The sequence below is a fragment of the Ambystoma mexicanum genome, chromosome 11 (genome assembly GCF_040938575.1).
Source record: "Ambystoma mexicanum isolate Mex_15411 chromosome 11, UKY_AmexF1_1, whole genome shotgun sequence".
Classification (NCBI taxonomy): Eukaryota; Metazoa; Chordata; class Amphibia; order Caudata; family Ambystomatidae; genus Ambystoma; species Ambystoma mexicanum.
In genome coordinates this window covers 202,462,292-202,477,181 of record NC_090934.1, presented here as the reverse complement: position 1 = coordinate 202,477,181, position 14,890 = coordinate 202,462,292, and the positions used below count along the sequence as shown (strand labels likewise).

General features: G+C 45.0%; 1 protein-coding gene across 1 annotated transcript in view; it reads left to right on the top strand.

The window, feature by feature from the left end:
• The window catches only part of LOC138503248 (uromodulin-like), a 147,631-nt gene that overhangs the window by 65,765 nt on the left and 66,976 nt on the right, over positions 1-14,890 (top strand). The window contains exon 3 of the mRNA XM_069622841.1: positions 579-671. Coding sequence (XP_069478942.1) covers positions 579-671 — 93 coding nt within the window. The remainder of the gene's footprint in view (positions 1-578; positions 672-14,890) is intronic.

Here is a 14,890-nt window from a genome sequence, read left to right as displayed (position 1 = left end):
GAAAAGTAGTGAATAGGGACAGAACAGTTGAAAAAGGATATATGCAAAGATAGAGAAAAAGAATGGAGGAGAGATGTTAGACTGATAAAATGGGTACAGTGCTGGGAAAAGACACTTAAAGAAAAGGGTGGCCCCAGGGATTTCATGTTTGGCTAGGATAATGTACCCTTCAAGGTCATTCCTGAATTTGTGACTTAGCCACCTTATGCCTCATCATGGTCCAGGAAGTCCTCACTAGCTTGCAATATCCTCAATGATGTATTTATTTATTTATTTATTTATTTATTATGTATTTGTACAGTGCTTGTACACAAGTCAAGTGCTACAAAGCGCTTATAACATACAACGTTTGAAACATCTTCTAGGCCATCTACCCTGAGTGAAATGTGCATTTCTAATCTACGTGAGTAATATTCCATGGGTGATATATCCCTTATACATTGGTTTGGTTTAAATGCCCGTGTCTAGGAACTCATGCAGTAATATGCTCTCTCTTATGTGGGTTTTGGTAATAGCCCCGTCTCATATGAGCTTACCATTCATTATATTAACATGTGTTACCTATGTGCCCTTTTCAGGTTCCTCCCAGTGCCCAACTTGTGCGTCTGATGAGATTTGCAACACTGCAACCTCCACTTGTGACTGTGACCTGCTCCTGTACACACGCTCAGGTAATGTAATCAGGGACACATGGGATACTTATCTTAAAGGACGGTCTTCCTTTTTCTGAAGTACACTGAGTGAAGCGCAAGTCAAGAAACCACAGAGCACCGTTAGCCTAAAACAGTGTGTTTGCTGGACACAGGCACAAGCAATTGCTTCCGCCTCGTAAGGGTGTTTTCAGTGACCCTGGTAAAAGTTACAGATTACCCGTTCCAGATGACCAGTGGCAACTGGCTTGGACATTTTCTGGATTGTATGGAAAATTGATTCCATTTGCTTTATTAAAGTCCTTGGTGTCTACTGGTATCAGGTGGTATTTTTATTTCATTAATAAAAACTGCAAATTTCTTTGACTGGTCAAATATACTGCAATGTGTGAGAGTCCCTGTGATTAATACCAGTGAGTTACAGGTACTGAATGTGTGAAGATCCCGGGTGGTGATATGATGGACTTGCACACAATGTGTAATACCAGTGAGACGCAGAATACGCAGGCAGCCCTTAGGGCAAACTCCGCGATTGACGGGCACATAATGTGTGGGAGTTGTGGTGGGCCAGAAGAAGGACACAGACCCTGGTTTTCCATCTCACTGATATTTTATTAACTTAAATGCTGAAAACTGTGACTTTCCCTAGGCTATAAGGCATTCCTTACCGAACACAACTAACTAGGAGGGAGTCATCAGTTGTCTATGAGAGTCCAAAACCAAATACAGTCCACTGTCCCAAAACTAGTGCTTGGTGATTCTTTCCATCAAATGATACAGTTCCGTTATGGGGCTCTGCAAGGTCTCATCCTTCTCTTTTAAGTGATTGCTCCTTCTTCTTCTGTTCACTGCCTCTTGATTGATTCTAAACAGCTTTGTCGCTCTCCTCTCACAGGGAGACTTTATTTCTTTCTCTTTCTTCAAACTTATACTTTTCTCTTTGATTGTCTGATTTGTATCTGGACTAGAGAAAACCTGACAGCTCCAGTATTGATTCTCAGTCTCTTTTATTATTCATAATGTTCCACCTTCACTGGGACGAGTATGAGCATTCCAGGAATGATTGTTGCTTTCTTCAGGTACTTATTATTTTCTCTTCACTGGGACGAATATGGTAATTCGACTAACAGTTTTTACTTTTGTCATGTATTCTCAGTATTTTTTCCATTCATTCTTTGGTTGCCTGATTCTTTTTGGTTTCACCATAGGTGGTATCAGCGTTGTGACCGGACCTCCTGGTCCACTGCATTCTGTGCACGGTCACACCACCACCCTGTTCAGTCACTGGACGTCTTGGGCTCTCTTCAGTTTCCCGTGTCTCCTGGGTTGCTTCCCAGTAGGCGTTAGGCTCCACAGTTACACGCCTCTCAATTGTTGGATGCCGCGCAGCCAGTCTCTCCTCTGCAGATCTCGAACTGCTGATTCTAATGCATTTGACTGACAATAACAGACTCTGATTGACTCTTCATCCTTTTCTTCAACAGGTGTCATTGAAGGAGCATTAATATCATATGGCTTAAGGAGTTCCTTCCCAAAACGGGAGTCCTTGTCCCCAGAGGGGGAGTCTCTCCTGGTGAGGTCTCGCTTGCCTCTACCCCTAGGAAGGGTATTGCGTAGCGGACTCACCTCCCTAGCCTCACAGGCAAAGGATCCACCCTGAGAAGTGATAGAATACTGCGATTCATCACAGAGTCCTAAGGATCATATCTGTGATGGACTCCCAAGGAATGTGTGAGGGTTCTGGGAAGCGTGATCAATAATGTCCACATACTGGGATAATGTTGGGGGTTGTGAGAAACCTGAAGGTGTTCTCCCGAGTAGACCCAGAGAATCCCTTATTCGGGTGTCCAGGGAAGGGCTGGCGCTCTCATATCCCAACCCTGGGGGTGGATGAGCGAAGGAGGATCACCTGGGTACGGGAGCCTGGGGTTATGCTCGGGGTAATGCCCCAGTCGAGGCGCAGTACTATACTGGAGAAAGGGACGAGAATGACTAGGTCCTTGTAAACCTTTATAGGCTGTACCAACTCAGTCTCCCTTCCACCCAATGAACCTCCTTTACAAGAATTCAACATCCCCTCCACATCTGGTAAATCCATTAGAAACACTGTTGCACTTGAAAACCATAACTCCCAGAATCCCTGTTTTCCTGTTTCCTACCCAAATACTCCTAATCATTCTTCTCCACATCCCTCTGATTATTCTTTCCCATACTCCCAGTCTACTTTGACAAAACACTACCATTCCCACCATTCCCACCATCCCCACCATCCGTTTGTTTCACAAACCCTACCAATTCCACCCTGTTAGGGAGAATTCTCCAGAGTGGCTAATTTCCCTTACCAACTGAGTCCCTCAGCAGCTTTGCTGGATTTCTAGGATTTATACTTTTCACCTCGTAAGAGTGTGAGCCTTTTTTCCCACTCTTACATGTGTTTTGCTGTGTGTGTTTAACATTTTTTGTGTTCCTAGACTATGGAGCCACACCTACTCCACAGGCATCATCTTTCTACTTTGTGTTACACAGCACCTTCAGTGCAGTGACACAGGGTTGTCTTTTAGACTTCCCAACTCGTACTCAATTTTCTGGACTGACTACTGTCTCCCAGAACATGAAGAGTTGCCATTGACTTTATTAGTCTTTTAAATCCACAGACCCAGAACAAACATTCTTGCATAGAGTACTGGAAAGGGTTAATACTTATCCCTTTTTGTCTGTTTCTCTTGGAGCATTGTTTCGCTCCCTTTTCATCAAGACTTGGCTGGTGGCAGTGGACTACCCTATTTTTTTCTATTCTACCGCGGTTATCTTAAATAACCTTGGTATTGTTTTAGGCTATCTTGGTAGCCTCGAACTTAAACCCACTAGACCATGACGTTTTTATACAGTTCCGGCTGGGTTTATTCCCCATTTCTTTTTGAAAATGTCTTTCTCGTGTTTTACTCTGCGCACCAAACCAGGTTTGGTTCCTTTGTTCACCGTTTCTTTGCGGGCTTCTACACAGAAGCCCGCCTTAGGCACCTGAAGGTCTGGGTAGGCAGGATGTTAGGGAGGGGTTTTAGGACCCCTGCAATGGGTTCCCTTGGTAGCCCAAGTCGCACTCCTGTTTGATTGGCTGGGTGACTGTCCCGCCAGGACAGCCACTCTGCTGTGTGATTGACAGCCAGGCTGTGTGAATGGGGGAAAACTGCATAAAAAGCAGGTCTTTGGGATTGGAAAGGCAGAGTCGCCACTGGAACGAAAGAACCGATGAGAAGCTGACAGAAGAGGACCCCTAAAACGACTGAAGCGCCCGGTGAAGCCCTGCTGCAGGTCCGAATCTTCAAGCTCCAACAACAGAGAAGATCTACCAGGAATCTCCTTCCCCTGAGCTGGTGGGACCAACCAGTTCACCCAAACTGCAAGCCAGGACTCCCTCCTCTGGTCGAATTTGCTGTACAGAGCTACAGTGAACCGGATAGCCAGGAAGGTCGGACACTGCTTGGGTTTTAAGGAGCGCACCTTTTATTCGTTGCTTTGCTCTGCTGCTGGTTTCTTCCCTGGGAGGTGCAGGACCCTCCAGTCTTCCTACATCATGTCAATCCTACAGTCGTTTCAGGAACCGTGAGCCTGCAGGAACTGCCAGGAACGTCCGCCTCAGCTACAGCTTCTTCTTCATTTAAAGGTACTGTGCAAATCCGGTTGTTTGTTTTGTCCAGCCGCGGTGAAGGTGTGAGAAACCTTTCGCCAATCCGAGGGCTTGTCCTTCTCTACTCTTTAAACTAACTTTTCTGCTGACCAACTTTGTCCGGAACGCTTGGCAAAGACTTAACCGCAAACTACCCTGAACTGTGTGATCTTGAGCAAAACAGTTTTGTCCTATTGACTTTGGCCCTAAGCCTTTTTGATTTGATTCCATCACTGTAGTTCCTCTTTCTAGATTGCCCTGCTTACATACCTGTTGGTGCTGCTCAATTTGTGTCTAACTTTGACTTTCTCTCCCTTTTTAAATTACTCGAGTGCCATTTCTCTCATACTTCATTGTGAGTTTAACTTTTCCAGAATCTATTGGGAGCGGTGTGGTGTATTAAGAGTGTGATTTTTCAACTACTTTACTTTACTGAGATGTTATACAACTGATGTGTAAATAAATGTATATTATTTTACTCAGAAACCTTGAGTCAGTGTTTGTTTGAATCATAGTAATTGCTGTCCTTTGTGTAACCATTTGATACTGCTCACTTGCTCTTGCGATAAGTCGGGCTGCTCAGCCATCGCTACCACTTTACTGTGTAGTACAGGCTTGTACCAAAGGTGAATTGGTACTGTCACTTTTAGTCTTAATTGTGTGTGGTGTTCCCAAAGGGTACTGCATATAATTCTGCCTAACACACCCTTCTGAATTTACCAACCGCCTAGGACGAAGAACATAATTCCTCATAACACCCCCTCTTTTTCGACATGAACACTTTCTTATACCATAATAAACAACAGACTAACACTTTACCTGACATGTCCCGACGCAAGGGTCATGCAGAGTCAGGAAATTGACAGGAATCACGCACTCCTCGCTTCTACCTGCGCAGGAGAACACACAAGATCCATCATAAATGACTCCCTTTTCTCGGGTATTTTTCCTGATGCATTCAAAACGGTTCATGTCAAACCTCTAATTAAAAAAACCTTCCCTTAGCCCCCCGAGATCTCACACACCAGGTTCCTTGCCAAACTCATTGACGAAACCGCCTACACCCAAATAAATGCCTTTGTCGAAGCCAACTACCTCCTTGACCCCGCACAATCAGGTTTCAGAGCCCGGCACGAAACTGAAACCACACTAACCTCAATCTGGGATGATCTTAAAATCACGGCAGACTACGCGGGATGCGCCGCATTAATCCTTCTCGACCTATCCGCCGCCTTCGACATGATCAATCACTCAACTCCCTAGGAATTTGTGGAACCACTCTCAAATGGATAGCCTCATTCCTCAAAGATAGGTACCAAATAACAATACTCTCCACCTACTCATCCCAAGCCCGGCCAGTCGATACTGGAGTTCCACAAGGAGCATGCGTTTCTGCCCTCCTGTTCAATGTCTACTTGATCACCCTCCCACCAATAATTTGTTCACACAACATCCTGTGTTACAACTACGCTGATGACACTGAACTAATTCTAAAACTCTTGAACTCAAAACCCAACCGCCGACCTGACCTCTCCTCCTGCCTCCTCGACATAGACCTCTGGATGACCCAAAGCCACCTTTTGTTAAACCCCTTGAAAACCGAAATCATGGTATGTGGCAACTCCGAACTTCTTCCACACCCACTACCCTGGCCACCTGCCATGGGCAACTCACCGACTCCCTCTAACTCAGTAAAAAAGCTTGGATGCACCCTTGACTCTGACCTAACACTCTCGCGTTAAGTCAACAACGTCTCAAAGTCCTGCCACTACCACCTTAAAACTCTTAGGCGCATCTTTCCATATCTCTTCTTCCCTAACAGACTCTCCACGGTCCAATCAATTGTTATATCAAGACTGGACTACGCTAACCCCCTCTACCTCGGAGTCCATGCTTACCAACTGAATAAACTTCAAGGAGCACAAAACGCTGCAGCCAAGCTACTACTAGCGCTCGGCCCGATAGACCACATCTCCCCAGCCCTTAAAACTCTGCACTGGCTTCCAGTGGCCCAAAGGGTGACTTTCAAAACCTTATGCATTTCGTATCGAGCAGTGCATAAAACCAGACCTCAACATCTTCAAGACAAGCTAAAACCCTATCATCCTCCACGTACTCTAAGATCAAGCTCAGCCAGCCTCGTAGTCATACCTAAAACAAACTCAGTCAGGTTAGGCGCATCATCATTCTCAGTCTTGGCCCCCACGCTGTGGAACGCACTCCCACCCCACATCTGCCTAACTGAAGATCTAATGTCTTTCCGCAAACTACTGAAAACTTGGCTCTTCCCCTAAAACCAACCCATACGCAAACTAACCCAAACTGAATAACAGCATCTCAATGACACCAACCCAACAAACTACTAGATCTTGAATAACAAGAAGACAAATGACAATACAACATCAAGATCCATGCGAGAAAGCGACAAGTAATAACCGCTAATATAAACTAAAAGGACAAACGGAATAAAATGAGTGAAGTAGATCAAAGGAGTGAAGTGGATAAAAAGAATAAATCGTACAAAACCAGTAATGAGGTTTAAATTAATGAAATGGATGTAATGAATGCAATGGACAAATGAACAAAATAGGCGAAATGAATAAAGAGAAGAGGATGGAAATATGAATACAAAAGACTGTAATGAGTGCAATGGAAGAGATGCGTGCAATAGAAGAGATGAGAGCGGATGAATGCGTTGGGCAGATGAATGTGCTGACCGGATGAGTGTATAGAACGTATGAGTATGTTGTGCGGATGAGTGTGTTGAGCGGATGGGGTGTAGAACGGATGAATGGGTAGAGTGGACGAGTGTGTAGAGCGGATGAGTACGTAGGTGTGGAGGAGTGTGTAGAACGCAGGAGTGCATAGAGCAGACGAATGTGCAGAGGGGATGAGTGTAGAGCGGACGAGGGTGTAGAGCAGACGAGTGTGTAGGGCAGATGAGTGCGAAAGTGCGGAGGAGTGTGTAGAATGCAGAAGTGCATAGAACAGATGAATGTGCATAGAACAAATGAATGTGCATAGCGGATGAGTGTATAGAGCGGATGAGTGTATAGAGCGGATGAGTGTATAGAGCGGATGAGTGTATAGAGCAGATGAGTGTATAGAGCAGATAAGTGTATAGAGCGGATGAGTGCGTACGTGCAAATGACTTTGTGGAGCAGATGAGTGCATATAGCAGATGAGCGCATGAAAAGAACGAGTGCATAGAGCGAATGAGTTCCGGGAACGGATGAGTGCGTAGAGCGGATAAGTGCGCACAACGTCATAGGTGCGCAGATCGTGATAGGTGCGCAGAGCGAAAGAATGCACAGAGCGGGAGAGTGCGCAGAGCAGAAGACGGTGCAGAGCGGAAGACGGTGCAGAGCGGAAGAGTGTGTAGAACAAAGGAGTGTGTAAAAACGGTGGAATGTGTAGAGTGGATGAATGCGTAGAACAGACTAGTGGGTAGAGCAGACGAGCATATGGAGCAGATGAGTGCGTAAGAGCGAATGAGTGCATGAGAACGGAGGGGTGCGGGTGAGTGCGTAGAGCGTGTGAGTGCATAGTGTGGGTGAATGCATAGAGCGCGAGAGGACATAAAGCGGATGAGTGCCGTGAGCGGACGAGTGCATAGAGCAGACGAGTGTGTAGGGCAGATGACTGTGTAGAGCGGATGAATGCGTAGAGCAGATGAGTGCCTAGACCTTGCAGAGCGGATGAGTGCCTAGAGCGGATGAGTGCCTAGAGCGGATGAGTGCATAGAGCGGATGAGTGCGTAGAGCGGATGACTACGTAGAGCCGTTGAGTGCCTTGAGCGGACGGAACGGGTGAAGTTGTGGATGCAATGGGTGAGGTATGTAGATAGAACGAGTGATGTATGTGGATGGATTGGGTGACGTATGTTGTTGGAACGGGTGATGTATGTGGATAGAACGGGTGACATATGTGGATGGAACGAGTGACATATGTGGATGAAACAGGTGAAATATGTGGATTAAAAGGGTGAAATATGTGGATGGAACGGATTAAGTATGTGGTACGGGTGAAATACGTGGATCGAGTGCATAAAACAACTTAGAAATACTCTGGACGGATTGGAGTACATGGAGCGGATTGGAGTGCGTGGAGCGGACTGGAGTGCGTGGAGCGGACTGGAGTGCGTGGAGCGGACTGGAGTGCGTGGAGCGGACTGGAGTGCGTGGAGCTGACTGGAGTGCATGGAGCGGACTGGAGTGCATGGAGCAGAATAGAGTGCATAGAATTGCGCGACTTACATGGAATGGTTTGGAATGCATGGAACGTCTGAAGAGCATGTAACCCACCATATCACATCACCACGATTACTCTCTTCTTTACACCACCATTCAACTAGAACACAGAGATACTATGACACCATTCGGTATAACTGTTCTCATACCAACATCTGCCTCATACTCCCCATCACTCTAACTAAACACTGCTGGTTACACACACCCCAGCCACACGTTCTCCTCAGGCCTAACGCAGCCACAATCGGTCTGGATAAATTCTGCCAGAAAGAACACATACTCTTGATCTCTCAACCACCACACCTACCGCTAAGAAGCAGCTATTACACGAATACCACACCAGCTGCACACATATCCGGTGCTCACACGCACCTTTGACTCTCTCTACTCTCTCTACTGACCTGAACTTCGGTTCCCAAGGGCGTTCAACCTACCAGCGCCTTCAGACCATACCAATAGTATATAAGGCGCTATATAAATGCAAAGTAACATAACATAACATAACACCTGACTGCCCTTTCTCATCCCCACAGGGATAAAAGGTGTAGCATGACAGCACACTACGAGCAAGGTAAACCACATGGCGAAACAGCTATCCAGGTCCGGCAGTTCAAGAGGAGGAGAAAGACGGCAAGAACTGAAGGGGCAATAATGAGAGAAGCGACCTTGCCTTTTCCGACCTCGGCCCGCGAAGCCTCCATGAAAGGAATTGCAAGACTGCGAACAATAGCCAGCGTGTGTTGCAGCAGATGTCAACGGTACACTGAGCCCTCCTATGCTGATAATCAAGACAGGGAGAGAAGCTTGCTACCGTGGCACCGCCCTTGACTCCAGAAGAAAGAAAAGCCAAGTGGTTCATCACAGCTGGTGAGTCGAGGAGAGAACCGATAAGAAACTGAACTGTGTTGAACAAAAGTTGCAAATGGCAACCTAAGGGAAGTTCAAATAACTGTTAAACTCTTAAGGGAAAACCAGCTGCAGAGGGGTCCGGCACCACGTGGGTGCTTATTCGAGAGACTCCGGTTGATCCCATGTTTGTTGAAACTACTGATACCAGAAGGCCCTAGGAGAGCCAAAAGGAAAAGGTCAAAGTGGTCATACAGGGGTCTAGCAAAAACTCCTGTACAGTCGAAAGTCTTTAACATGCACGTAATTGGAAAGCTAAGGGAGATGAATCCTGCATAATGAGAAAAGAGAAAGAACTGTGAGACTCGCAAGAGTTGGCAACAGTGAACCCGACGGACAGATGCTGATAGACTTGTGAATGCCACAGGTGAAATTGTTTTGAGGAAAAGCCGTAGTGAACCCGATGGAGGGAGGCAAACATTAGAGGAGGGTCTGAGCCTGGAAGAGGGAAATCCAGGGGTGAAAAGCCATCACCACACTGACACGTAAATGCAACAGAGAAAAGTGTTTGAATACAGGCCATAGTGAACCTGATGGAGGGAGGCTGATATTCAAGAGGGGTCTGAGCCCGGGAGAGGGGGATCCAGGGCTGAAGAATCATCACCCCAAGTGCAATCCGAAAGGAACTTTTGTTCATTATTTTGAACCTATCAGGCCCTCGGAAGCAAGAGAGTTAACTACCAAAGGTCCTAATATTGCTAGGAACTGTTTGTGGATCTGAGCCCGGTAGAGGGGGATCCAGGGGTGAAAGGTCATCACATACTGAAAAGGACCTTTGTATATTATTTTGGACACATCAGGTTCTCGGAGGCAAGAGACATTTGTAGAAAAGAGACTTAACCACCGAAGGTCCTGATACCTGAGAACGGAACTGTTTTGTGCTGGGAAAGCTCAAGTGTGTGCTTTGCTCAGGAGTCCCACCTTGTCCCGTGCTCAAAAGATGGGGAAGCGAGACACCCGGCTACCATATCCTGACTAATCATTTGTGACCACTTCTTTCTTTCTTGTGAACCCTATCCCACACTCTTTTTGTTTTTAGTTGTAGGATTGGCAATAGTTGTTTTTTTAGTATAGACCCTTTTATTTGCCAAGACGCCACTAGGACTACCTTATTATTATTTGATGGTCATAGCTTGCTCCTATTTTAGATTTAGGTTTAGATTAGGCGTTCTTCCACCCTACCTATACAGTTTAATAATCACCCTTGGACTGTGATCATGTGTCTTTACTGTTGCCCCCATGAGTTCCTTACAGGGCCTGACCTATTCTGGGGCATGACGGAGACTCTGCAATCTGGAAAGCTGGCCTACCAGGACCTTTATGCTAGAGTCTAGACCGTGAGTTACAGAGACTCACCCTAATCTGTGCCCCATTAAAAAAAAAAAGTTAAATTAGGGTTTTATATCGCACTTCATGCTGGAATCTAGCCTGAAAGCGCAGGACTGGGTTTCGAACCCATGCTGCTCAGTGTTGTCTTGCTTTAGAGAAAAGCATGTTGCCCCTGTACTATCCTATGTGTAGTGTCTACCTCAGTGAGCTATACCCTTACACACTAAGTCCCATACCCTCATCCGATTTCTCACTCTTCCACTGCCTTCATCCACACTTTTTATCCCTCCTTCACCTCCAATCCAAAATTCACTTTCTTCTCTTTCCTAGAATCTGGTTCTTTTAAGATAATGAATGCAGATTCTCCCACTTAGGAGCCCAAGATGACTTCCTACCTATGCTCCAAACTCCAAAGGAGAGAATGTGAACCCTATTAGGGAACGAGAAATGCGATTGCTCCATTGTGGTGTGTGCCCAGGGATCTGCCCATGGGAAGGGAACGGATCTCATCACCACTGGGTGACCTTGACACACATTACATTTAGCAGAATGCCCTTACCTTCCTTGTCCATGCCTTCGTACTGAGTGTCCACCTCATGCTGTATATACCTATTTTGAGCATCAGCAAAACTACAAGTTATCCTTTGTGAAGTATTTATTATTATAGCCAGAGTGTATTGCAATAATCACTATACATGTTGCTCATCTCAATAATATGATTCTAGGCTACAAGTAACTAGGGAGCTTAATAGGACCTAGGAAATACCCCTCATCCCAGGGGTGCAGTACCCATTAGCTTCACTGTCAGTTGCAGACATTTAGGGCCCAGCATGCTCCTTGGCTTAATTCCATAATCATAAACTACAGGGACTTAGGCAAACTAATAGTGTCAGGAAATACCTGGTAAAATAGCTCAATGGGTTAAGTGCTTGCTGCCGTGATCTGTGTGTGAACTGCAGGTCGCAGGTTCAAAAACCCGGCAAAGCCAACTAAGCCTTTCATCCTTCGTAGGTTGATCAATGAGTACCAACTTTGGTTGGGAGATATTGTATGTAAATATGTTCTGTGTAGAGTGCTTTGGCAAAAGCACTATATAAATGAGACATCATTATCATTACCCACCCTCCCTCAGTGATCCTGCACCCAACATTTCTTCCTATCAGTCTCATGGAGAGAGCAGCCATCATGCTTCTCTTGCCAGCTCAGTGTCAGGGATATAGCATCAAGCAAGTTTCTTTACCCTGCATTCAAGTATATAGTCCCCAGCTCAATCTATCTTTCAGAGTCTCAGGTACATAGTGCCCAGTATGCTCCTTTCCTTCTCTGTCTCTTGGGTATAGTTCCCGGCACACTTCCTACTTTCTCACCTTCTGGGATATAGTGTGAATCATGCTTCTTTATTCTCTATCCAAGATTATAGAACCCAGCTCCTTCCGCCCCAAGCGATATATCGTGAAACCTGTTTCTTTACTCTGCATACATGGACATCGTGCCCGGCTCAGTCTATCTTCTCCAGTCTCTGTTATATAGCATATATCTATATTAATAAAAGTCAAAATGTGTTTGTGGGTTTTGTGAGGGGTCAGTAATGCGAGGCAGACAACGGTTTGATGATTTATCAAAACATGCCATTTTATTCTCAAAAGAAATATGATAAAAATGTCCTTGCTATCCCTACTCTGCTGAGCATTTCCCTGCCTCCCCAAAGCTAAAGGAAAACACTAACACAGGATAACTGGCCCTCACTCTGAGCAACAAATACGCAAGGAAAATATATGGCAACACACGAAGACATGAACAACATTCACAGTTTCTGAAAATACTTCTAATGTCCTGGGTAATTTCCCTTCCCCAGGATTCACAGTCCATTCTGCTAATGTTCAAGTAAAGAAAGAAATGTCTCAAATCAGTTCTTGATGTTTCAAAGTCAAAGTAAAAGTGTGTCAACAAAAGTTTCAGTGATGGCAAATCTTTTCTCCTTGGTGAAATATCTACTTTCCGCTTCCACCAAATAGCACCAATGGTAATCCCAGCCCCAATGCTTTGCCACCTCTTCAAGAAGATTTGTAACAGTTCAAAAGAAATGCAATATCCACAGCTTTCAGTGATACATAGTTCTTGGTTGACAGTTAATATTTCCTTAGTTACAGTTTTAGAATTCACAATGGTATATTTGTCAGAATGACTTCTCAGTGCTGCTGCTTCCACTTCAACAACTTAACTTCTACTTGATTCACCATGAGAACAGTCACCTTTGTCTCACAGTGCGCCACCTTGCTTAGACTACTACAATGTTGCATCTACTGACAACCAGATATCCCACCACAGCTTCAGTACATGGGACTATTACCACAGCTTCAGTGATTTGTACTTCTAGACAGGCTTCGACAAGATATACTTTAAAGTACTTCAACACCTTCAAGTAGACAAGGCACTCTTCCTGGAATATCTCTCTTCAAAAGGGGCAGCCTCTTTGCTTCTCTTGTCTGTCTGAAACAATAACAATCTGGGTTTGCCTTTAAGACTCATTTTTATCTGTCTTCCACAATCTCTGGCAGTGAAGATTGTGTCCACTTCAAAATAGTCTTTACAAGTAGTCCGTTTCCCTTTCCCCAACATTACCTGCACCTTTCTGCCAGCTATCAGCCGAAGTAATTACCCAGAAGACTTGGTGCCACTCTCTTAGCTTCATTTAATGCTTACACCAATCAAATTATTATTAACGTCACAGTAACAGATTTCTTTTTAACTCTAAGAAAGGCTGGTTTCACTGTTAATAGGGAGAATCTTGGCTTGAGCAATGCTTGGTCTCTTTTTCAATTCAATAACATAATAATAATAATAATAATAATTTTGCATTTCTATAGCGCTACAAACCCTCAGGTATCTGAGCATTGCTTATTATTACCCACGGTGTGTGGTGCTCATTTATCGTCCTCGGAAGAATGAAAGGCTGAGTTTGGCCCTGCCGGGATTCAAACCTGCGTTAGCAGGCTCTGCACGGATGTCAAGGTGAGCACTCTACTCGCTGTGCCACTTGACCGGCTATATATACACTCTAACATCTTATATAGGTAAGGTATGCCGCGTTAAAGGTAAGAGTGGAGTTCAGTCTTTCTTTAGGCACCACACCTTGATGTAGTTTCTACAAGTTAAATGTTTCAACAATGGTGTTATCAAGGTTACATTTTCAATAATGGTCTTCACAACGTTCACTCTTCCAAATTAATGATATGCGACCACTCCTTCATAACAGTAACAGTCTTTTAATGGTTGAACAATGGGTTTAAGCAGTGTTCGCCTTTCACGCGAATAAAATGATTTTCATAATATACCTGAGTGCTAAATTTCCATTGTTCAAGTATAACAGATAAAATGAACAATTTGTACTCGCTTTAAACCATACGCAAGTGAATAGGGAACTGGATACCGTTGCTGGCAATGCTCACGCAAGGTTTTCGAATGCCGTGCTTCACTCACTGGCTTCTTTAACACTTGCTCTGCGGGTCACACTGCTTCTAAAACTTTTGCCACAACTTCTGCTGCTTCTGGCTTCTTAAGGACCCAGACTGTTCCTCTGTGAAGGTGTCTCTGGTCTGGCCACACGTTTATGAGCCCCTCTCGTTCCAGAGACCAGCTGGCTTAAAATCTGCTCCACGGCTCAGTCTCCATCACATTCGCTGCGCTGCAATCACACAATCGGGCTCACATGGGGAAAGAAATTTCTCTTGCATGCCTTCCGCTGTGAAGCCTCTGCACTTCAGAGATTGGGGGAACAGGATCCTCTCAGAACAAGCAGGTGAAATCTGCGTTCTCCATGTTCCGGTGTCCCTCTTGTTCTCCAACTTCTGCTTAGTTTGCCAGCTGTGAAGGCATCTTGAAGTAAGACACAGATAACAGATTCACTTTTCTAAAATATAGCTTTTTATTTCTCAAATGTCTGGATGGAGTAAAGCCTAACTTGCCCTATGTCACGGTGGGATTTTCCTACCTAAAGAAACAAAGAATAGTCTGTGTCCTAAAGTTCAGACCTATGCTTGCCCTCACAACTAAATATATACAATGTGTAGGGAGTTCAGCAACCAAAG